The following is a 21,865-nucleotide window of genomic DNA, read 5'->3' on the forward strand; positions in this document are numbered from 1 at the left end:
GCAGACCTCCAGCATGTGTCTTCCCTTCCTCTCCTCCGGGGCCCCTGGAGCTGACAGATCCTGTCCTCTCCCCTCCCCGCAGGTGGAGCCCCCCACGTGGCCAAGCTGACCGGGGGCAGGTTCTCCTCAGGCGTCACAGGCTGTCTCAGGAACCTGGTGCTGCACTCTGCCCAGCCTAGCGGCCCCCCTCCACAGCCACTGGACCTGCAGCACAGCGCCCAGGCGGGGGCCAACACGCGCCCCTGCCCCTCGTAGGCAGCCGCCGGCCCCACAAGGACCGCTGGGCGGCATCCCAGCCCCACAACGTCGAGTCTGTTATTAATATTATTATTATGACTATTTTGTAAGAAACTGAGGCGATGCCACGCTTTGCTGCTACTGCCCTGGGCTGGACTGGAGGGTGGGCACGTCACCCCCCCCACAAACACCTGGGCAAAGCCACAGGCTGGGGAACAGGACAGGCGGATGGAAGCAGGTGCCTCAGAGGGGCAGGCAAGGTGGCTGAGTGGGCTCAGGAGAGCCCCCGTGGCAACACTGGGCCGCCCATCCCTGCAGTCCTGGGCAGCCCTTGCCTCCAGAGGAGCCAGCCTCAGCGTACAGCCTGGGTCCTCACCAGCCACTAGGAGCAGAGGGCATCGCAATGGGCTTTGCCGCCCTCCTCTGGGCAGCAAAAGCTCTTTAGTGCCAACTGTGGAGCAAAAGGCAGCTCACCCCTGGACAGGCAGCCCCACCCCAGGTAGCCCGTGTCCCCACCCCCTCCACCTCCACCCCCACCCGGCCAGCTGGTCTGCACCCCAATACCTAGCCCAGGGCGCCTGCCCTCAGGGGCTACAAGGAAAAGTCCATCCCAGCTCTTACCAGGAGCTGCGACAGGCAGAGCCCAGCACTGAGAGGGTCTCCCTGCCCGCCCAGGCCACATCCCCCTACTGACCTGGAAGTGAAGACCCAAGGGATATGGGGGGAGGAGGCGTTGGTTGGAAAGAACTAGGGCCTTGGGTGGGGGAAGCTAAGACTCGTAATGGAGGGACAGGAAGGGGCCACAACAGCCTTGTCCCATCATTGGGAACCTGGGGACCCAAATGGGGGCAAGCTCCCTCCTCACCAGCAGTCCCCCAGATGTTGGGTTGGGACACCTGACCTCTGTGTCCTACAAGGGACCCTCCTGTGGTCTTTGTCTTGATCTTTTCTTAATAAACGGTGCTATCCCCGCCGGGGCGGTCCCCTGTGTCTCTGACTGGGGCTCGACTCTGGAGCCTGGTGGGGGCCAGTGAGGCACAGCAGGGCAGGTACGGTCTGGGAGTGAATCAAGGCAGTTTCAGGGGAGCAGGACCCCTGCTCCCCACTCTGGGCATGGAGGTCCTGGCCTTTGCTGGTCCAGCAGAGCCCCAGCCACCACAGGGGCTACAGGGCCACTTGCCCCCTGTGGCCTTCCCCGTAGCCCTGTGTGGCAGAAATCAGCCCACTTTCCAGAGAAGCAGACTGAGTCTCAGAGGGTTATGTGACCTGCCCAGGATCAGACAGCCTGCTAGGGGATGGGGACAGAAACCAGAGTTTGTCCGACCCCAGAGCCCACTCTCCTTCCTCTGAAGTCGCAGCCTCTCTACGGATGGCCTCCCTGACCCTGGAAGGCTGGCCTACTTGGCTGCAGCCCCCCTGGGGCCACCTGGCCAGGGTATGTGCAACAAGTGCTGAGGCAGAGGCCATGGGCACCAGGATACCAGGCCAGCCAGTGGGCAGAGCAGCAGCACCAGATGAGGCCAGTGAGGAGGCCAGTGAGGAGGCCAGCAGAGGCTAGGAGCAGCGAGGAGGCCAGTGCCACCTTCTGCAGCCACAGACCTGCGGAAGGAAAGGGAGAGTCCACTCAGGCCTCAGCCTGGGCCTGCTGCCCCGTCCCCATCACCTACAGAGGAGTGGGCGCGGGTGGGAAGGAGAGCCGTCTACCTTCCAGAGCTGCATCCTGTTGCGCAGGGCTGCTCCTGGCCACAAGCCCAAGGGGACCTGCCCACCTGAGAGCTGGGGGGGCAGTTGGGGGCTTGGAGGTGTCGTCCATACTCCCCGCCCCCCCGGGTAGGCATCTGAGAGGGGCCTGCAGAGGAAATAGCAGAGCTAACACCGAGAATGGCCCCTTTAAGGCATGACTGTGTCTCATTGAAGCCTCCTCCAAGCCCTCGGAGTCTGTTACAATTTGTTTCCATTTCATAGGAAGTGAGGTTAAGTCACTTGCCCAGGTCCCACAGCTGGAAGTGAAGTGATGGCGTTGGGGCTCGAACTCCTGAGGTCTAGCTCCAAGGCCCCGGGGTGATGGATGGAGCCGCTTCTCCAGAGGGAGAATGTGCTCATATTGAGTGTTTTCTGTGCTGGGCCTTTTGCCTACCCTATTTCACTTAAAGCTTATAACAACTCGGAAAAGTTAGGCTTAGCACCCCCATTTTACAGATAAGGAAGCTGAGGCATAGCGAGGTTCGTCCTTCCACTCACTTGACTCCCATTTCTCTGGCATCTACTGTGCCCCAGGCATTGCCGTAGGGACCGGGGGATGTGAGGGGGGCGGGGGGGGCGCAGAATAGACAAAAAGGTCTTCGTGGAACTGGAGACGTAGAAGTGAGAAGACGGAAATCGTATCGTGTCCCATGGAGAGAAAATTAAGCAGGGAAAAGGGACAGGGCCTGCTGACTGGGGACAGGGTTTCTTTTTATTTTATTGTTGAGAAGTATACGGCGACAAACCAGTGCCCACGTTTAGATGTACAGTTCAGCGGCATTAGGCACACTCCCGACCGTCTCCAGAGCCCTTCAGCCCGCAAAGCTGAAACCCTGTCCCCTTTAAACACTCACTCAGCATTCTCTCTGCCCCCAGCCCCCCGCAACTGCCATTCTACTTCCTGTCTCTATGAACCCAATGACTCTGAGTCGTCAGATTCTTGTAAGTGGACCTGTTCAGCACTGATGCTTCTCTAGCTAGCTTATTTCACTTATGGAATGTCTTCAAGGTTCCATCCGTGCTGTAGCATGTGTCCAAATTTTCTGCCTTTTTAAGGCTGAATAAAATTGCATTGTGTGGCCATATCACATTTGGTTTATCCATTTACCCATACCTGGACACAGGGTTGTTGTTGTTTTATGTATAAAGGGATCGGGAGAGAGCTCACTAAGAGTGAGGATTAAGCAGAAACCCCTAGGAGGCAAAGGAATGAGCGTGAAAACCTCTGGGGAGGCACCTTCCAGGCAGGGGAGAGAGCCCGCGTGAGACCAGAGGAGCTGAGAGACGGAGAAGGCAGCTGGGAGGTGCTGGCAGCAGGTCGCAAGGGCCTGTGGGCCCCTGGGAGGCTTTGCTTTGTCTTGGAGTGAGGAGCATGGAGGGTTCTGAGCGTGGGGGTGACCTGATCTGACTTAGTGTCTTGGGTGGCTCCTCTGGCCATGGAGCGTAACTCCCCACTCCTCACAGTGGGCTGCACAGAGTGAGCCCTCCCCTGTCTCCGGGAGGGATCCCGGAGAGCACAGGATGGAGAGGAGGCAGAAAGGAACAGGGGAGAAAGCTGCAAACAGGCCTCAGCCAGGTGGTCAAAGCCAGCAGTGGCAGCCACGAGTCAGGCTGGGGGTATGTCCCCCGTGATGTGATGACACTGCGATGTCCCTGTGATGCGATGACACTTCCCCTCCGTGGTCTCTCTCCTAATAAGCCCTAACGGCAGTCTGACCATGAGAAAAACATCAAACAGATTCATGTCAGTGGCTCAGTTATGGGCTGCAAAAAGGATGAAGGGTCACCCCACAGTGCAGGTGAGAAGGGGAAGCGGGTGAGGAGCTGGGCACGGAGGGCTGTGGACCGGAGTTCAGTTTGGGGCCGACCTGAGTCTGAGACGCCGCCCACACATGCACATGGAGATGAGCAGGGAGGTGGTTATGTAACGGAGTTCAAAGACGACTCCAGCTGGCCAGGCGTCATAAAGGAGACCACTGAGGGGATGGGTGTGGAGGGTGGAGGAGGAGCAGGTGTGTCACAGCACAAAGCACAGAGCGACGGGGAGATGAGCAGGAACCCGCAAAGGAGACTGAGGAGTGGCATGGGAGGTAAGCGCGTGGGGTCCCGGGAGGCTGGACTTCGCCCCTCAGCCTGGTGCTGTTTTCGGTAAACAACCTGTTCAACAGTATATGCCGGCCCTGCTGGGGGAAGGGGCATCTCCAGATTCCCAATAAGGATATTCCTGGGTCGCCTGGTCTCTGCACTCAGAGGTCATTCCCGATTATGTCACTCACTGACTCCATGACCTTGAGCCTCGGTTTCCCCATCTGTAAAACATGGGAGTCAGACTGGATCGGTGGTTTTCAAGGTAAGTCTTAAGAGTCCAAGTCAGGTTCCTCAGTGGGACGTGGGGCCCCCCCACGACCACTTAAATAAAGCATCTCTCCTTTCAATGTCTTGGGCCTCTGTGCAAGGTCCCACTTAGGACGAGCTTCCGCCCCTAAAATACCATTTGAAAGCAGCTGGATCGGATCATCCCTAACATCATCCTGTCTCTAACCGCCCCGATCCTTGGGTACCCTGGTCTAACGCAGTTCCCCACCGCTGTGCTTCCCCTTGCTTTCTCCTGCCACGCCCCTGCCTCCACCCCCTGCTCCCCAACTCAGGCCCTGGGGAAGGGGAGCTGCGGCCCACCTTCCCAGCTTCTCAGCAGGGCCCAGGTTGCACCCGTCACTGACCTGCACAGTTGGCTGGTGGCCAGGAAGCCTGATCACTGCTGTCGCCACAGTTGTCCATGTCCCAGAGATCACATACCAGGCTTGGGGGGGATGCACCTGCCATTCCGACAGCGGAAGGAGGGACCACAGGAACCTGGGACCAAAAGGGGAAGCATGTTATGAGGACCTTGGGCCAGTGAGTGGACAAACAGGATGTGCAGCCCTATAGTGAGGGGATGTGGGAGGTGTGAGGAGGAAGTTGTTTCCGTATACATGCAGACGAGAGTAGGAAAGAGCATTTCATGGGAGACAGGTGCATAACCGCAATGATGACATTGACGGTGATGGGACACAGGTGTATAACCACGATGACAACGTTGACGGAGATGGGAGACAGGTGCATAACTATGGTGTTGACGATGATGATGGTGGTGGCTAACATTTATTGAGTTCCTATTCCTTGCCAGGCATGGTTCTAAAAACTTCCTTCATTGACCTCCCAGCTCAGTAAGTTCTCAAAGTGCCCCCATCTGAGATGAGAAAACTGAGGCATGGGGGGGGGCAGGTCACGTGACCAAGGCCACACAGCTCACATCTGGGTAGCAGAATAGGAACTCGGTCCCTGCTCATAGACACTGTGGCACAGTGGGTGTGACCATGTGTCCGCATGTGTGCCTGCATGCAGCCTGGAGTATCCCTGTGAACCCCCACCCTTCCAAGCAAATCCTCGCTCATGGTGCTGCCCCCGCCATCAGCTCTGCCTGGCATTCTCTTCTCCAAGCATTGGCATGGCTCCCTGAGGGTCTCCACTCAGTGGGCCTTCCCTGGCCTCCCTGGGGGAACGGCACACAGCCCTCCCCCAGTACTCCCACCCTCCTGCTCCCGGCTCCAGTTCCTCTGCAGCACACCCCCTAAGCAGAATGAGGATTTCCTTGTTTGTTTTCGGCCTGTCTCCCCCACCAAAACGTCAGCTCAGAGAGGGCAAGGACTTCCCTTTTGTTCATTGCTGGATCCCTAGAGCCTAGAACAGCACCTGGCACACTGCAGGGGCTCAATTCACATTTGTTAAATGAATGGATATGCACTCAGGTGAAAGAACTGCACGACTCAGTGCAAGGAATGGCAGACTGGTCGGCTCACCCGGTGACCCCTTCGGGGGAGCAAAGCTGGCTCAGGTGGGACTGCCCAACACCAGGGTGTTCCCTCTCCTAGCCAAACCAGACTTGACCCCAGGACTTCTGCTAGACCATGAAAAAGGTGCTTGCTCTTTATTTCATTGAGGTCAGAGCTGTAAGAGTGACTGTGAACTTGGAGCTGCAGGCTCCCCTTGTTGCCAAGTAGAAAGAGGAGCTGCCTGAGATGGAACCAAATAGACCCACACAGCGCAGAGAGAGAGACAGCAGAGACAAAGCCCAGGTGACATTACTTGGACTACTGGATCCAGCTGTACCTGAGCCACACACCCCAGTCACAGGAGACCCCCAAAGTTCTCTTTTGGCATAAGCCAACTTGAGTTGGGTTTCTTTCATTTGCAAATGAAAGTGGACAATCTAATATATAGAAGGTGTTTAGGTGTGAGAGTGGAAGTCTCAGAGAAAACCAACAGTAGTGTGGGGAGTCACATGTGACTAAAAAGGACAGTGTGTGTGAGCCAGGCAGGGTGTGCTTGCAGGTACGAGCAAGTGAGACTGTGCCTGCAGCCCAAGGATGTGAGACGAACCTCATTCAAATGACAAAACTGATCAGAGGAAGCCGGAGTTGCCACAGGGCTTCACCACTGCCGCCTTCACTTTGGAGCCCAGTCCTGCCAAACACAGCAGCAGCAGCATTCTTGGCCTCCTTGGCTGACAGCTGCGCCTCTAGAGGGGAAGGCCACTGGGAGAAGTGGAGGGAGGAAGGGGGAGAGGGGCAGAGAGAGGGAGGGGTTGATTTCTAATCAGCTAGTGAGAGCCGTTTGCAAAACAACATCATAGGAGCCCTGGCCAGGTAGCTCGGTTGGTTAGAGCATCGTCATGATATGCTGAGGTTGTGGGTTCGATCCCCAGTCAGGGCACAAATAAGAATCAACCAATGAATGCATAAATAAGTGGAACAACAAATCGATGTTTCTCTTTCTCTCTCTCTCTCCCTTCTCTCTAAAATAAATAATTTGAAAAAACACTATAGGAACCTACAGGAGCCAGGAAGGGACTCCAGTCACCAAGGCTCATGGCCCTAAGGATTTAGGAGGATTTGGGGTACAAAGTTCATGTAGTTCCTTCAAGTGCCAGAGGATCTAATGGGAAAGAGAGAAAATCTGTGCAAAATTGCAGGAAAGAAGTGTCATGGGACTCGACTAAAGAGACACAGGAGATGGCGTGAGAGTGCCCAGCCCCACACTCAGTGTGACAGGGCTGGCTGTCCAGGGCCTGGCGTGCCAGCGGCTAGTTCTTGGCGAACCGGCGTTGGCTCTTAGGGCCCCCCCCGAGTTCTTGTCTCGAAGTGCGCACAATCCCATGTTTGATCTTCCAGTCTAGATTCTTAGCCCCAGGCGGCAATAGAGCTTCTCCATGGTTTTGGAATCTTTCAGACTTAAGCAGATCACCCGCTCACCATCCCTGGCCACAGCCTTTTCTGTGACGTTGGCTGTGACACCAGTGAGTTGTGTCTCTGGTCCTGGGGGACCAGAATGCTAAATGCTAAAGCCCTGAACTCTGAGAGAGAGGACATAACTCTAGCAGCGAAAATCCCGCCGCTTCTCTCGTGCGCAGGGAGGCCGGGGCATTTGACATAACCTCCCCGAGGCTGTCTCCCATCTACACGTACGAGGATAAGAACCGTGGCACAGCAGAGCTGCTGAGAGGGGCGGATGGGATCGGGCACGCAAAGGGCCCAAGGCGATGCTCAGTGAATGGCTGGTATTAACATCATTTCCCTTTCCCTGCCTGAGTGGGGTCTTGTCACTCACAATTATGACAGTCCTAACCAGGACTCTCTGAAGGGCTCACTGGCCAGAGGACCCAGTGAATATGAGGGTATGTGAGTCATGTGTAAGTGTGTAAAGGGGTACTGTGTGTGTGATGTAAATAGTATGTGTGTGGCCCATGGGCTGCGCATTGCAGTGTGGCTGTGCGAGGTGTGGAGTTGGGAGTACGGGTGTGTGAGGTGTGAGTTGTGTACATGTCCAGTGTGTTAAGGGGTGGGTGTTAGAGTGTGGGTTGCGTGTAGGAGTGTGTGTGTACAGCCATGGAAACTAGATTTATGGGGTTAGCTCTTTGGGTCTGGAGCGTCCCTCACTCCGACCACCCCTAATACTGCCACCACTCACCCCCTTTCCCTCTCTTAGGAGCCAGTCCCCTTCATTTTCCCATTTTCCCATTTTCCCACCGGTGCCCCATTGGTGGCGGCTCCAGCCCCGCAGTTGCCCGTGTTCCCCCCACGCCCCCCTGCCCCGCTTGGAGGCCCTGGTACTTACCAACAGCCCCAACCCACCAAACTGGAAAGAGGTGCCTTCACCCACGAAGTCCACGTGGGGCTGGCGACCTCTGGTGACCAGGCGCAGGCCCAGGAAGTTCCCAGTGGACGCCACCAGGACAGGGATAGTCAGGCCGCAGACAGGAGCGCCCAGGGGTCAGGGCGCTTCTGGCGGACCCTCGTAGAACTGCAGGTGGGAGCCGGGGCGCACGCATCCCCCGTCGCTGGGGCAAACGCGTTGGGCGCTGGGGACGCCCGAGGCACCGGGGTCAGGCTGTAGACCAGGAAGAAGCGGAACTGGAAGCGGGTCCTGCCGCTAGAGGTCGCCGCCCGCACCCAGAGCCAGCTAGTCGGTGTTCGGCGCCACGAAGTAGAACCTGCGCGATGCGGAGTGCCAGCGCAGCGGCAGCCTGTCCCCCTGCCACGTCTGTCCGCAGAGGTCCACCAGGTCGGCTGCAGCGAAAAAGCACGGACCCTGAAGCCACGCGTCTGGTTCCAAGCCTGGCTCTGCCTCCTGCTCCGTGCGTGACCCAAAGTTAAGGTCCTCAGTCTCGCTGAGCCTCGCTGAGCCTCGCTGAGCCTCGATTTCCTCATCGGTAAAGTGAGGATGCACAAGCGATCTCCGAATTTTCGTGAGGATTAAATAATTTAATTCATGTCCTCCATCTCTTATTCAAAAACCCTAGAAGGTGTCTCAGAACGTTCCAGATTTTAGAAAGATAATATGATGTGTGTACAGGGTGAGGCAGACGTAGGTTTACAGTTGTGAGTACAGGAAACAGTTCGTTCTTGTATTGTTATTTTTTCCAAATATGTATTTCCCATTTATGTTTTTTTAAAACATTTTTAAAAGATTTTATTTATTCGTTTCTAGAGAGAGGAGAGGAGAAGGATAAAGAGAGGGAGAGAAACATCACTGTGTGGTTGCCTCTCCAGCTCCCCATCCTGGGGGCCTGGCCTGCAACCCAGGTGTGTGCCCTGACTGGGAATCGAACTGGCGACCCTTTGGTTTGCGGCCCACACTCAATCCACTGAGCCACACCAGCCAGAGCCTGTTATTTATTAATTATTGTATTTATTTCCACATGAGCCACCGTGACCCTATTAATACTTTTGCCATAGCCTGTGCAGTGTGCTGTGTTGCAGCCCTCCCCGGTCACAGTTTCAGAGCCGCTGTAAGAACATTTACCCTAAGCAGGACAAATAAAGCCGCCTGTCACTTCTGGTCGGGTGTTGCCAGTAAATCAGTTAAGAACAAATTTTGGTTTTCACAGCTTTTTGTATCTGGGGATTCCGGACGTGTACGTGTTCGAGGCGTAAGGCAGCGCCTGGCACTCAGTGAGTGTTCCAGCCGTGTCAGCTGCTTCTGTTGCCCTGCTTGCGGGCGGGGTAGACAGAGCTGGGCACCTGCCCACCCAGCAGCCTTCCCCTCTCCTTGCTGAAGGAACCCTGATGTAGCCCTGGCTGGCGTGGCTCAGTGGATTGAGTGCCAGCCTGCAGGTCGCTGGTTTGATTCCCAGTCAGGGCACATGCCTGGGTGGCAGGCCAGGTCCCCAGTTGGGGGGCACATGCGAGGCAACCACACATTGATGTTTCTTTCCCTCTCTTCCCATTTCTCTAGAAAATAATAAATAAAATCTCTTAAAAGTTGTTTTAAAAAAAAGCAAACCCTGACTTAACCACAGCTATCAGGGAGCAACATGCCCATGGGGGGGACGAGGCGTAGTGAGTAAACTGAGCACCTTCAACGTGCCAGGTTGTGTGAGTGTCTTGCATGGCTCATCTTGTCTTACACGCACAATAAATTCTCTTAAGGGGCCAGGGTCTGCTATGATTCCATTTTACTGCTGAAGAAACTGAGACCTAGCGAGTTGAAACAACGATCTCAGGGGTAGCGATGCAGGAAGAGGCAGAGTGAGTTGTGAACGTGGGGTTTCCGCTGCCAGATCTGAAGGCTCTCCCACCCAGGCCCAGACCCCTGCTTTGGAGGACTTTGAGCTCTAGTCTTCCAGAGGGGGTTGGGTAGACTTGGGGTGCCAGGCAAGAATGGGCACAGGGTTTCCCAGCCTGCCCCCAACTCAAGAGGTCCCAGCCCATCAGGGTGAGTGCTGGTTGGAGAAACAGCCTCTAAGGTTGGAGGGGCCTGAATCTCCCACCCACCCCAGCCAAGTCCCTGTACACTCACTCGCCCGTCTCCAGAGCAGACGTGGTCCGGGCAGCTGCCCCCAGCAGGAGCAGCCTTCGGGGCAGCTGCAGAAGGCCAGGGCAGCTCCACCTGGGCCTTGCTGTGTCCAGCGACAGGGCACACCTGCTTCAGTTTGGGGTCTTTGGGGAAACTGGGGCACGGGGGCCTGGCCAGGCCAGTGGGGAGGCTGACAGGAGATGAGGCGCAAGGAGCAGCAAGTCCACCAGCTCCTCTGGTCTCTCCACAGTGACCTTTGTGCTCCACATTCCAGATCCTCCTTCAGACCGGGATTGTGTCTGAAGTTGTCACGGAGATTTGGGGCTGGGGCGGAGCCAGGGGAGAGAAGGTGGGGAGGATGTCTCCTTACCCCCTGCCAGACAGGAACCAGGACACTCAGATCCTGTTCAGCCATGGGGCTTCTAGAAAGGGGACCCAAGTCCCTGCCCCCACCCCTGCAATGTTGCTGCTTTCCTGGATAAGTCAGCACCCTAGGGACCGAGCTTAAGAGAAGGCCCAGGACATGGTTGGAACCTCTGGGACGGCCTGGAGAGGCAACAAGTGGTGAAGGGGCACCGGCCCAGGAGTCAGCTCTGTTACAGTGTTCCTGCCTGAGTCCTGCCTCTGGGCCGGCTCACTCCACCTGGAGCACTTTTGTCCCATAGGGTTCCCTGGCTGGCTTCTTCATGTCATTCAGGCCTTAGGGCACGTGTCACCTCCTCAGACCACACTTCCCTGGGCACCTCTCACTCTGAATTAGCACCTTCCTTCCTTGTCACCCAATCACATCTCCCCAGATGCACTATACCAGCACTCACAGGAGTCATTTGCTTATTTAGATCATGTACATATGGTCTGTGGGCCCCACCAAGGTTACATTCCATGACTCTCTTGTTGATCTCCGAACCTCTGGGTCCTGGCCCAGTGTCTGGCGCAGGGAAAGAGCCCAGGAGATACGAATAAGTCCGCAGCGCTGAGTGGATGACCTCCCTTTCTCAGGGTGTTACTTCCCCGTGTGTAAAAGAAAGGGCTTGAACCATTTCAGGCTTTTTCAAAACTTAGAAGTAGAAAAATTTTTGTTCGAAAGGTTTCTTACATGGAACCTTAATGTACAAAACTGAAACTTTTCAAGTCTCAGTTTCCTCATCTGGAAAGTGGGCTAATGATGGCTCCAACTTCACAGGCATGTTGTAGGGTGAGGTGACTTGATACAGGCTGGGCACGTACGATAGTGTCTGTCACGCTGTAAAATGCCCATGCGTGTTTGGCTGGATGATGACTTTTTTTTTATATTTTATTTACTTGTCTTTAGAAAGAGGGGAAGGGAGGGAGAAAGAGAAGGAGAGAAACATCGATGTGTGAGAGATACACTGATAGGTTGCTTCTCACACGCCCCCGACCGGGGACCTAGCCCACAATCCAGGCATGTGCCCTGACTGGGAATTGAACCGGCAACTTTTTGGTCGAAAGGCCGGCATTCAATCCACTGAGCCACACCAGCCAGGGCTGGATGATGACTCTTAAGGTCATCATTATGATTTAAACAGCCGTGCTCCATGTTTCAAGAAACCCCGGTAGAAGGCTTGTCGACACCACCTCCAAGTGCCAGGGCTCCACGGGAGGGTGAAAATCACCAGTCCGGTGCTCTCCATTCTAGCGCTGACATCCGAGGCGACCTAGATGCCCCAGTGTGTGTGATGCCCAAGGCTAGGCCTTGGGGGATGTAGGGTGCTCAACTCTGCCTTCCGGAGGAATGGATTTCCCGTGAACCTCCTAATGCTTAAACTTTAGATACGTTATTTGCATGGGATCATTTAATTTTATAAAATTTGCAAAAGTGAGATATTTTAACCACAGTTGGTTCAGACCACTGTCTCGTTCCACTGAATCTCCCTGTCACACCGCTTCTCATGACAGATGGCTGCAAGTGTTGATGGGATCCGACTGAAGGGACTTTGGTCTGGGGTTAGGTCTGGGGCTATATGTACTTACAGGGTCCTAAATCCTTGCATGTGTGGTCTTATTATTTCTAGATGCCCCAGAATGGCTTCCCTCCCAGGTATACTGCTCATGCCCGCTGTGCAGTCCTCCCCAGTGTTGTGACATGAAGGTGCACAGCACAGATCAGTATTTTGCTGGGCCCCGTGGTACCAGGGTGTTGGAGGAGAAATAGGTTTGAAATGTATGAAGCCAGAGCTAGTCGAGGGAAGAATCCTCCCAAATCTTACAGCTCATACATGTAAGAAATGTGCAGAGGTTATCCCAAGTTTGACAGCAACCCTTAAGAGTATAAATAACCTTATCAACAATGAATTGCAAAGGTGAAGGAAAAAATAAAAACGATCACTAATAAAAAACACTAATTTTGAGCCATCGTGCTGGAGGAAAGACTGAATTATTTTTTTAGTCCTGTTTTAGGAAATGCCATACAGCTATTGTTGCATAGGAGATAATTCAGGATTATCCAAAGAGCCGAAGATCCAAAGAGCCGAAGATCCAAAGAGCATGCAACCAAAAAAACAAGTAAAAAGTATTACAGAGGAGTGCCAGGCAGTTGATTTATAAGTTTGTTATTACTTTGGATTTATATTCTTTGTGATTTTTGTTAGGAAAAGTTGCGATTTTTTTCATTCTAATAAATATTCACTTTCAAGCTTGGTTTTGTGTTTATAATCTCATATATTTTTAAGAGATTTTATTTATTTATCTTTAGAGGGGAAGGGAAGGAGAGAGGGAGAAATATCAATGTATGGTTGCCTCTTGTGTGTCCCCTGCTGGGAACTGGCCTGCAACCGAGGCATGTGCCCTGACTGAGAATCAAACCGCGATCGTCTGGTTCGCAGGCCCGCGCTCAATCCACTGAGCTACACCAGCCAGGGCTATAGTGTCATATTTTTAAAGAGGGCCCTAAGCCCTGGCTGGTGTGGCTCAGTGGATTGAGCACAGGCCTGCAAACCAAAGGTTCACAGTTTTGATTCCCAATCAGAGCACATGCCTGGGTTGCAGGCCAGGTCCCCAGTTGGGGGTGTGTGAGAAGCAACCACACACTGATGTTTCTCTCCTCTCTTTCTCCCTTCCTTCCCCTCTTTCTACAAATAAATAGATAAAATCTTAAAAATAAATAAAGAGGGCCCTCAAATTGTCTATATTCCATGACCTACAACACTGGCCCTCAAGGAGCTCACATCCCAGTAGGGGCTTCATGTTAAACAAATAATAATCATTACAATTTTTTAAATGAACCAAAAAAAAGAGAAAGAGGACAGAAAACAAATCATTGAGTAAATTGCCATCTTAACTGTAGTAGGAACTTGAGGTACTTGGGGAAGTCAGGGAGGGCTTCCCGCGGGAGGGCATCTCTGAGTGGGACTCTAAGGGCCGTGTAGGAGCTTCTATGCAGAAACTGCACTACATGCCAAGCAGCATGACCAGGGCATGTCGCAGTCGCAGGAAAACTGCTTCTGGGAACAGGCTGGCGTGGCTAAGACGTGCCGCACAGAGAAGTGGATGTGAATGGCAGCCGCGTCAACAGTAACTTCCCAGCCCCTTGACTGGGCTCTGTGCCTGGAGTGCCCCTCCCTTTCCTGGACCAGGGACAGACTCCTGGTAGAAACTTTCATGCTTCTAGTGACCCTTTCTTAAGTGTTTACAACATTCCAGGCACTGGTGCAAGCTTGTCACATGCTTATCACACTTAAGCCTCACAATGACCCCACAAAGAAGGCATTCTTTTTTTCTTAGATTTTATTTATGTATTTTTAGAGAGAGGGGAGGGAGAGAGAAAGAGAGGGAGAGAAACCACAATGTGCGAGAGAAACATGGGTACATTGCCTCTCGCACACGCCCACTGGGGACGGTGCCCGCAACCCAGGCCTATGCCCTGACCAGGAATTCAACTGGCGACATTTGCTTCGCAGATGATATTCAACCAACCGAGCCATGCTGGGCAGGGCCAGAAGGGCACGCCTCTGAGCTTCATTAAAATAATGAGACATCTGAGTGATGATAATACACAAGTTTAGCGAAGTAGGGGAAGAATAATTCTCCCCCAGGTTTCATTTCCTAGCTGTGTTGGGCAGGTCACGTAACTTCTCTGTGCCCCAATTTTCCCATCTATAAACTAGGGGCAATGCTAAAGTATCTTATTGGGTCATTGGGGAGATTGAGTTGAAAGAAGGACGTAAATTCATTTCCCAAATATCACTAGCCTCTGTTTAGGCACTGGAGATATTTGGGGAGACAAAGTAAACAAAACTCTATCCTGTGGAACTTAACGTTTCAGTGTAGAATAAATGAGTGAAATGGATGGAGTTTTGAATAGTGATAAATAGTAAGAAGAAAATACATGAAGCGCTGCTGGGACATATGAAGTGTCAGAGAGATGTTGAAATTCTGATAAGATGGCCAAGAGGTTAGGGGATCTCGAGGAAGAGGGTCTTTTGAGTAAAAATATAAAGGAAGTGAAGGAGTCAGCCATGCAATTACTTGAAGGAAGTACGTGTCAGGCAGCGGGCATAGCAAGTGCAAAGGCCCCGAGGCAGGAGTATGTCTGGCACAGGCAACGCCAGTGTGGCGTGAATGCAGCAATGCGGAGACTGCCAGAGGAGTCAGATCACATAGGGCCCTGAAGGTCAGTGTGAGGTGAGAACTACTGGACAAGGCCAGATGCCTTAGGACCAGATGGGAGACTATTAACAAGTCTAGAAATGATGGTGACCTGGACCAGGATAGCAAGAGGTGGTCAGATTCTGGACATATTTTGAAGGTACAGCCAACAGGAGTTGCTGGCAGGTTAGACTCGGGGTGTGAAAGAAAGACGTGAGTCAAGGATGACACCCCGTTTTTCACCCGAGCATCTGGAAGGATGTTACTGCCATAACTGGGATGGGGAGGCCCTTGGGGTAGGAGCAGGGTTGGGGAGGTAGGTAATAAAGAGCTCAGTTTGGGACACATCCAGACCGAGATGCCTATTAGACGTTCCAGGGGAGAAGACTCGCGGTGGTTGGATCTCCAGGTCTTGAGGTCAGGGGGGAGTGTGGGCTGGAGATATGATTTCCATGTACTGGAAGCAGTTAGTACTTGGGTGGTATGTAAAGCCACCAGATGGGGTGACACTGCCACATGAGTGAGCATAGAGAGAGAAGAGGAGAAGACAAGGAAGGGGCTTGGGCAGTGCCCTAACCCTGCCCCTGGAGAATTCAGCTAGAACCCAAGGTTCTGGAGGAGAAAACGTCCACTAGGGGGCAGTCAAAGCCAGTGATACAAGGATGAGGAGGTTGGCCGAGCATCCTAGATACAGCCCCTGCAGGATGCCCCTCAGCTTACATGCCCCGATGGTGGCAGCTCACCAAGAGGCCGAGAACCCTCAGCATCTCAGGACTGAGGCTTCGTCCCACGGCTGCATGTTCCGGTAACTGTAGAGATGGACCATCAACCAACATGCCCTTAATATTCTGTACAAGGGGTCAGGAGGTAAATTATCTCTCAGGGCTTTTCCCCTCAGACTTTCTTTTCTTGTTCTTTTTAAATCACAGCCTACACTCAATGCCATTCCATGTTAGTTCCAGATGAATGCTTAGACCTTCTTTGAGTCTTGGGTTTGGGCCGATGCTTCTGTATCAAGGATAGCACGTCTTATCCGTCACATTCTTTCAGGCAACTTACAGTTCGGGAAGCTACTACTAAGTAGCTATTCATGGACACCAGTTCCAAGCCTGGTGCTTTGAATGCCTTCGCTTAAAGTGCTCACTGGGGCAGCACAACTCCTTCACTCGGGGGGCAAGCCCTGAGGCCGGTCTGATATCCGCTCCTTCCTCAGAGGGAAGGCCAAAGTCCAGAGGGATTGGGGCCCTTGTTCAAAGGAGGCCCTGAAGTGGGAGGCTGAGCTAGGACCGCTCATTTCCGTGGGGCTGCAGACCCCATTCTCTTCCCATGGTGTCACCTCACTTTGACCTTGAGCCCTAAAGTGCCTGGCCCTGCCTCAGGAGTGGAGTATAAAGGTAAGGACACCCCTCTGCTCCCAAACAGCCCAGAGACTAGCAGACAAGCAAAGCAAAAGTACAATTCAGCATTGTAAGAGCCAAGGCTGTGGGAATGGAGAGGGGGTAACCCAGCCTTCTCTAGAGCAGAGAAGTCAGAGGATAATAAAATTAACAAGTATTAATAAAATGAGTAAATAATAATTACTATTAAAATTATCATTAATGATTGAATTAATCACAATTAATGGGTGCTTTCGGTTTGCTAGGGACTGTTTTCTTGTATCAGCTCATTTACCCTTCAGTGGTGCCATAAAGTTGGTCCTACTATCATTCCCATTTCACAGATGAAGAAGTCGAGGCACAGAGATGAACTGGGGGACCAGTCTGCCTCTCGGAGGAAACATCACTGGAGCTGAAATTTGAGGTCTGAGAAGGACCTAACCAGGCAAAGAGAGGGCCGTCAGTGTTCCAGGCAGAAGGATAAGCTTGCACGTAGCCATGGTGAGCTAAAGAGAAACGTGGAATAATTACAGCAAAAATAACAATGGTTGCAGCCCTGTCTCCTCCTGGCTTGGTAAGACGCTGTGCCATGGGCGTTTGTGGGACTCGTGGTATGACCTCAGTGATGGGACACGTTGCAACATCATCAGATACTTAAGGATATGCCTTCTTTGCTATGATTCAGATAATACTGACTCAGCTTGGTGGTAAAGCATAAGTGTAACACAGTTGGTCGGGGCAGATTGCAGAGTGCACGTGTGTCTGAGTGAGGCCCCAGTTCTGGTCACAGCATCTTACTGATTCCAGCTATTGAGGGTTGCCTGCACCCCAGCGAGGGCCAGCTCATATCTTAGCAGTGTCAAAATAGTGGGGTTGTCTCTCATTTGCACTCCTGTAAAATCCACAGTCCAGTGGGTGAGGTGGCAGGAGCCAGGGTGTGCAGCCATTGGACCAAGGGGCAACACACTAGGGCGTGCGAGATAGCCTCTAACCAATCCGAATGCGAGTGTGGACAGCAGCACACAGACAGCGATGGCTCACAGTGTGGTGCGTTGGATGGTGTCCACCCAGCATTCATGCCCGCTCAGAATCTCAGAGTGAGACTATTTGGAAGTAATGTGTTTCCTGATGTAATAAATTAAGACGAGGTCCCACTGGATCGGGGTGGGCCCCAAGTCTAATGACTGGTGCCCTCCTCATAAGAAGAGGAGAGGGCACCCCGAGACATATACAGAGGAAGGAAGACCCTGTGAAGATGGAGGCAGAGAATGGAGTTATGCAGCCGTGAGCCAAGGAACGTGGGGAGCCACCAGAAGCAGAAAAAAGCACAGCAGAATCCTGTCTGAGAGCCTTCCAGCGGAGCACGGCCCGCGGAAACCTTCGTTCTGGACTCCCAGATTCCAGAACTGTGAAATAGTACGTTTCTGTTGTTGTAAGCCACCCAGTTTGTCGCATTGGGCATGGCATCCCTAGGGAACGGACACACGCAGAAAGGGAGGTCTTCACAGTGGGAACCCTAATCCTGATGCAGAGGGCGGGCGTGCGGCCCTTCCCTCTCCTCATACCCGAGGGCCAGTCTGCAGCCAGAGAATCACGCCCGACCCATTCCCCAGTTACGGTCTCCGTGGTGACTGAGGAGAAAGAGAAGGAACCTTCGCACTGAGAAGGGGACAAACGGGGCATCAAAGTCACCGCCTAGAAGTTAGGGCACTGTGGCCTTTCCTCCCACCCAATACGAGTCTGTGCGCATGTGACTGGTATAGGAATAGAAAGGTTTGTCTTAAGTGGATAGGATATTAATATATTAGGTCATCCTTGTTACACTGAATCATTTGTTAATAAATGCAAGCAATTCTCAAAAGGCTACCTCTGGTCGGTTCCCTCATGACTACATTAAAGCCAGTGGAGTGAATATGACCTCATTCGCCATGGGTCTTACTCAGCTCCTGCCTCCTCCATCCTTGTCAGTAAATAACCCCCAGGTGCACCAGTCCGTACTGTATTTGTCAAAGGGAAACTCAGCTGTTGAATTCGTGCTGACCCATAGCGGGGGCGGGGAAGAATGTCCGTACAGCATCCACCGTGTCCACGTGAATGGCACTGCCTGGATGAGGCAGCCCCGGCTCCACCCACCCTCCCCAGGCGGTGAGCCAGCTGAACCCTTCGCTGCAATTTTTGGCTTGGGATTTTCCCCCCTGTTTGCCACTGGGTCTTGAAAAAATAGATGATGATATTTAAAAACTGCTTGTGCTTTCTACATACTTTATGAATCTGTCTTGGTTTCAAGCCTTGCTCATCTAGGGAAAAGGTTCTACTCCTAACCATGTCCGGACTTGGAATATTAATCTTCAATCAGACTGATGTGCATTCACATTCATTCATTTAGCAAGCATGTCTTGAGCACTTACTATGTACACTGTTCTGGCGCTGGGAACACGGCAACGCGCAAGGCAGCGAGGTTGTGACACTGTCGGAGGAAGCGTGAAACGAGCACAGTCACTTCAGACGGAGTGTTGCGAGAAATAGATAGGAACGCGATCGTGGGGGCGTGAGAGGGGCGCCCAACTGATCCGAGAGGCCTTCTCTGCAGAGGCGACATTCGGGCTGCGATCTGAGGGAGTCGGATATCTGGGGATAAGCTTTATTAGCAGAGGGAATAGCACGTGCTAAGGGCCCTGAGGCAGGAAAGTACTAGATCCAGTGGCTAAGGCACAGTGAACAGGGAACAACACTAGTATGAGTTTGGAGTTAGGCGTAGTCAGGGTGTAAAGGGTCTGTGACAAATTACCACAAATTTAGTGGCTTAAAAACAATCTCTAATTCTTGAAGTCAGAAGTTTAAAATGGGTGTCAGTGAGCCGAGATCACAATGTTGGCAAGGCTGCATTCCTGTCGGAGGCTGTAAGGGAGAACCACTTCCCTGCCTCGGTCAGCTTCTGGAGGCTGCCTGCGTTCCTTGGGGCTCCTGCCTTCAATTGTCAACCATCGAGCCTGGGATAAACCTCATTGGCTATGACACTGCCGCTGAGCAAAGCTTCCCAAAGTCAGCTGTGGAGCCTGTCCTCTGACTCTGGCTTTCCTGACTCCCTCGTAAGTTCCTCAGGCCCATGCAGGGGACCTAGGACGATCTCTCCATTTCAGCATCTTTAACCCAACCTCACTGCGAAGTCCCTTTTGCTACACAAGGTAACATATTCACAGGTTTGGGGAATTAAGACATGGGCTTCTGTCTTATTCCATTTGGGCTGCTTGTAATAAAAATACCATAGGCTGGGTGGCTTGGAAACACATCAATTTATTTCCCACAGTGCTGGAGGCAGAGAAGTTCAAGATTAAGGCCCTGGCAGCTTTCATGTCTTGGTTCGCATAGACACCTGTCTTCTTGTCTTTGGACTGTGTCCTCACATGGTGGAAGGGTCCGGGGAGTTCTCTGGAATCTTTCATGAGGGCACTAATCCCACTCGTGAGTGCCACACCCTCATAACCTACTCACCCCAAAGGTCCCGCCTCCAAATACCATGACATTGGGCATTAGGGTTTAACCTATGAACTTTAAGGGGACAAAACATACAATCTATAGCAACATCCTTTCGCGGGAGACATTATCCTGCCTACTGTAGCTCTGTAGGTCATGAAAAGTTTAAATTTTATTTAAAGTGGAAAAGGATGCCAAAATAAAGTGACATGGTCTAATTTATATTTATACTTATTTCTTTTTTACATTTAGTTTTATTTAATCAAAGCATACATGTTTCTTTTACATTCATTTGTTTTATATTAGTTTTAGGCAGACAATCACTGACTTTACAAAATGATCCCCACAATATTTCCCGTACCCCCCTGGTACCACGCAGAGTTATTATAACATGACTGACTGAACCCCACGCGGCACCTCCCGTCCCCATGGCTGTCCTGCAACATGGCTGTCCTGCACGTCTCAGTCCCTCTGCCCTTCTCACCCAAGCCCCGAGCCCTCTTCCCCTCTGGTAACCGTCAGTCTGTTCTCTGTGTCTGCTTCTATTTGTTCATTTATCTTGTTCTTTAGATTCCACATGTAAGTGAAATCATGTGGTGTTTGTCTTTCTCTGACTTATTTCTCTTAGCATAATACCCTCTAGATTCATCCTCGCTGTCACAATAGGATTTTATTACCTTTTTATGGAATAGTATTCTATTGTACGTATGTACCACCACTTTTATTTTATTGCTTATTCTATTACAGTTCACCCAATTTTTTCCCTTTTGACCCTCTCTACCCAGCCCACCCCTCTAGTCCACGATCAATCCCCTCTCCATTGTCCATGTCCATGGGTCATTCATACACGGTTTTTTTGTTTGTTTTTTTTATATGAAGGTTCCATTTTTTTAAAAGATTTTATTTATTTATCTTTAGAGGGGAAGGGAAGGAGAGAAGGAGAGAAGTGTCAATGTATGGTTGCCTCTCGTGAGTCCCCTGCTGGGAATCGGCCCGCAACCCAGGCATGTGCCCTGACTGGGAATCGAACTGCGATCGTGTGGTTCGCAGGCCTGGGCTCAATCCACTGAGATATGCCAGCCAGGGCTTCATACACGTTTTTTGACTAATCCCTTCCCCTTCCTTCCACCATTCCCCCCACCTCCAACTATGGCTATCAGTCTGTTTCATGTTTCCGTGTCTCTGGTTCCATTTTTCTTGTTAGTTTATTTTGTTCATTAGGTTCCAGTACACCGCCACTCTTACTATATTATCCACTCATCTGTGGAGGGGCACTTGGGTTGCTTCCACATCTGGGCTATTCTAAATAATTCTGCAATGAACACAGGGCACATAGAGTTTTACGAAGTAGTGTTTTGGGTTTCTTCAGATAAATCCCAGAAGTGGAACCGCTGGCAGTTCATTTGTAATCTTTTGAGAAACCTTCCTATTGTTTTCCATAGCGGCTGCACCCGTCTGCCTTCCCTTGGATGAGGGAATTCCCACCAGCAGTGTGTCAGGCTTCCCTTTCCCCCACATCTTCGCCAACACTGGTTTGTTGGTTTATGGATGATAGCCATTCTGACAGGTGTGAGGTGATATATCACTGTGGTTTTATTTTGCATTTCTCTGATGATTAGTGCCTTTGAGCATCTTTTCGTATGTCTATTGGCCATCTGTATGTCCTCTTTGAAGTGTCTATTCAGGTTCCCTGCCCATGTTTACATTGGATTGTTTGTTTTCTTGGTGTTGAGTTGTGTGAATTCTTTACGAACTTGGGATGTTAACCCTTCATCAGATGTATCCTTGGTGTGTATCTTCTTCTGTTCATTATGCTGCCTTTTCATTTTGTTGATGGTTTCCTTTGCCGTGCAAAAAATCTTTTTAGTTTGATATAGTCCCATTTGTTTATTATTTTTCTTGTTTCCATTGCCGGAGAAGATATATCAGAAAATAATACTGGTAGGAGAAGTGCCTATATTTTGTTCTAGGAGTTTTATGGTTTGGAGTCTTATATTTAAATATTTGATTCATTTTTACTTTATTCTTGCATATGGTGTAAGAAGGTGACCTAGTTTAATTTTTTTTTAGTATTTCTGTCCAATTTTCCCAACACC

General features: G+C 51.7%; 2 protein-coding genes across 15 annotated transcripts in view; one reads left to right on the forward strand and one right to left on the reverse strand.

Annotated features, from left to right (window-relative positions):
- The window catches only part of HSPG2 (heparan sulfate proteoglycan 2), a 96,349-nt gene extending 95,138 nt beyond the window's left edge, over nucleotides 1-1,211 (forward strand). For all 14 annotated transcript variants that reach the window (XM_037032969.1, XM_037032974.1, XM_037032975.1 and 11 more), the window contains one exon: nucleotides 83-1,211. In XM_037032969.1, coding sequence (XP_036888864.1) covers nucleotides 83-255 — 173 coding nt within the window. In that variant the 3' untranslated portion in view covers nucleotides 256-1,211. The remainder of the gene's footprint in view (nucleotides 1-82) is intronic.
- On the reverse strand, nucleotides 924-11,002 carry LDLRAD2 (low density lipoprotein receptor class A domain containing 2). The gene is given in 9 exon segments (XM_037032786.1): nucleotides 924-931; nucleotides 1,639-1,836; nucleotides 4,701-4,788; nucleotides 4,790-4,833; nucleotides 8,151-8,339; nucleotides 8,342-8,480; nucleotides 8,482-8,585; nucleotides 10,322-10,440; nucleotides 10,953-11,002. Coding segments are annotated over 9 exon segments (939 nt in total).
- Nucleotides 11,003-21,865: the final 10,863 nt, after the last annotated feature.

This window comes from Sturnira hondurensis, unplaced genomic scaffold, assembly GCF_014824575.4.
Source record: "Sturnira hondurensis isolate 20B ecotype Veracruz unplaced genomic scaffold, ASM1482457v3 Scaffold0021555, whole genome shotgun sequence".
Classification (NCBI taxonomy): domain Eukaryota; kingdom Metazoa; phylum Chordata; class Mammalia; order Chiroptera; family Phyllostomidae; genus Sturnira; species Sturnira hondurensis.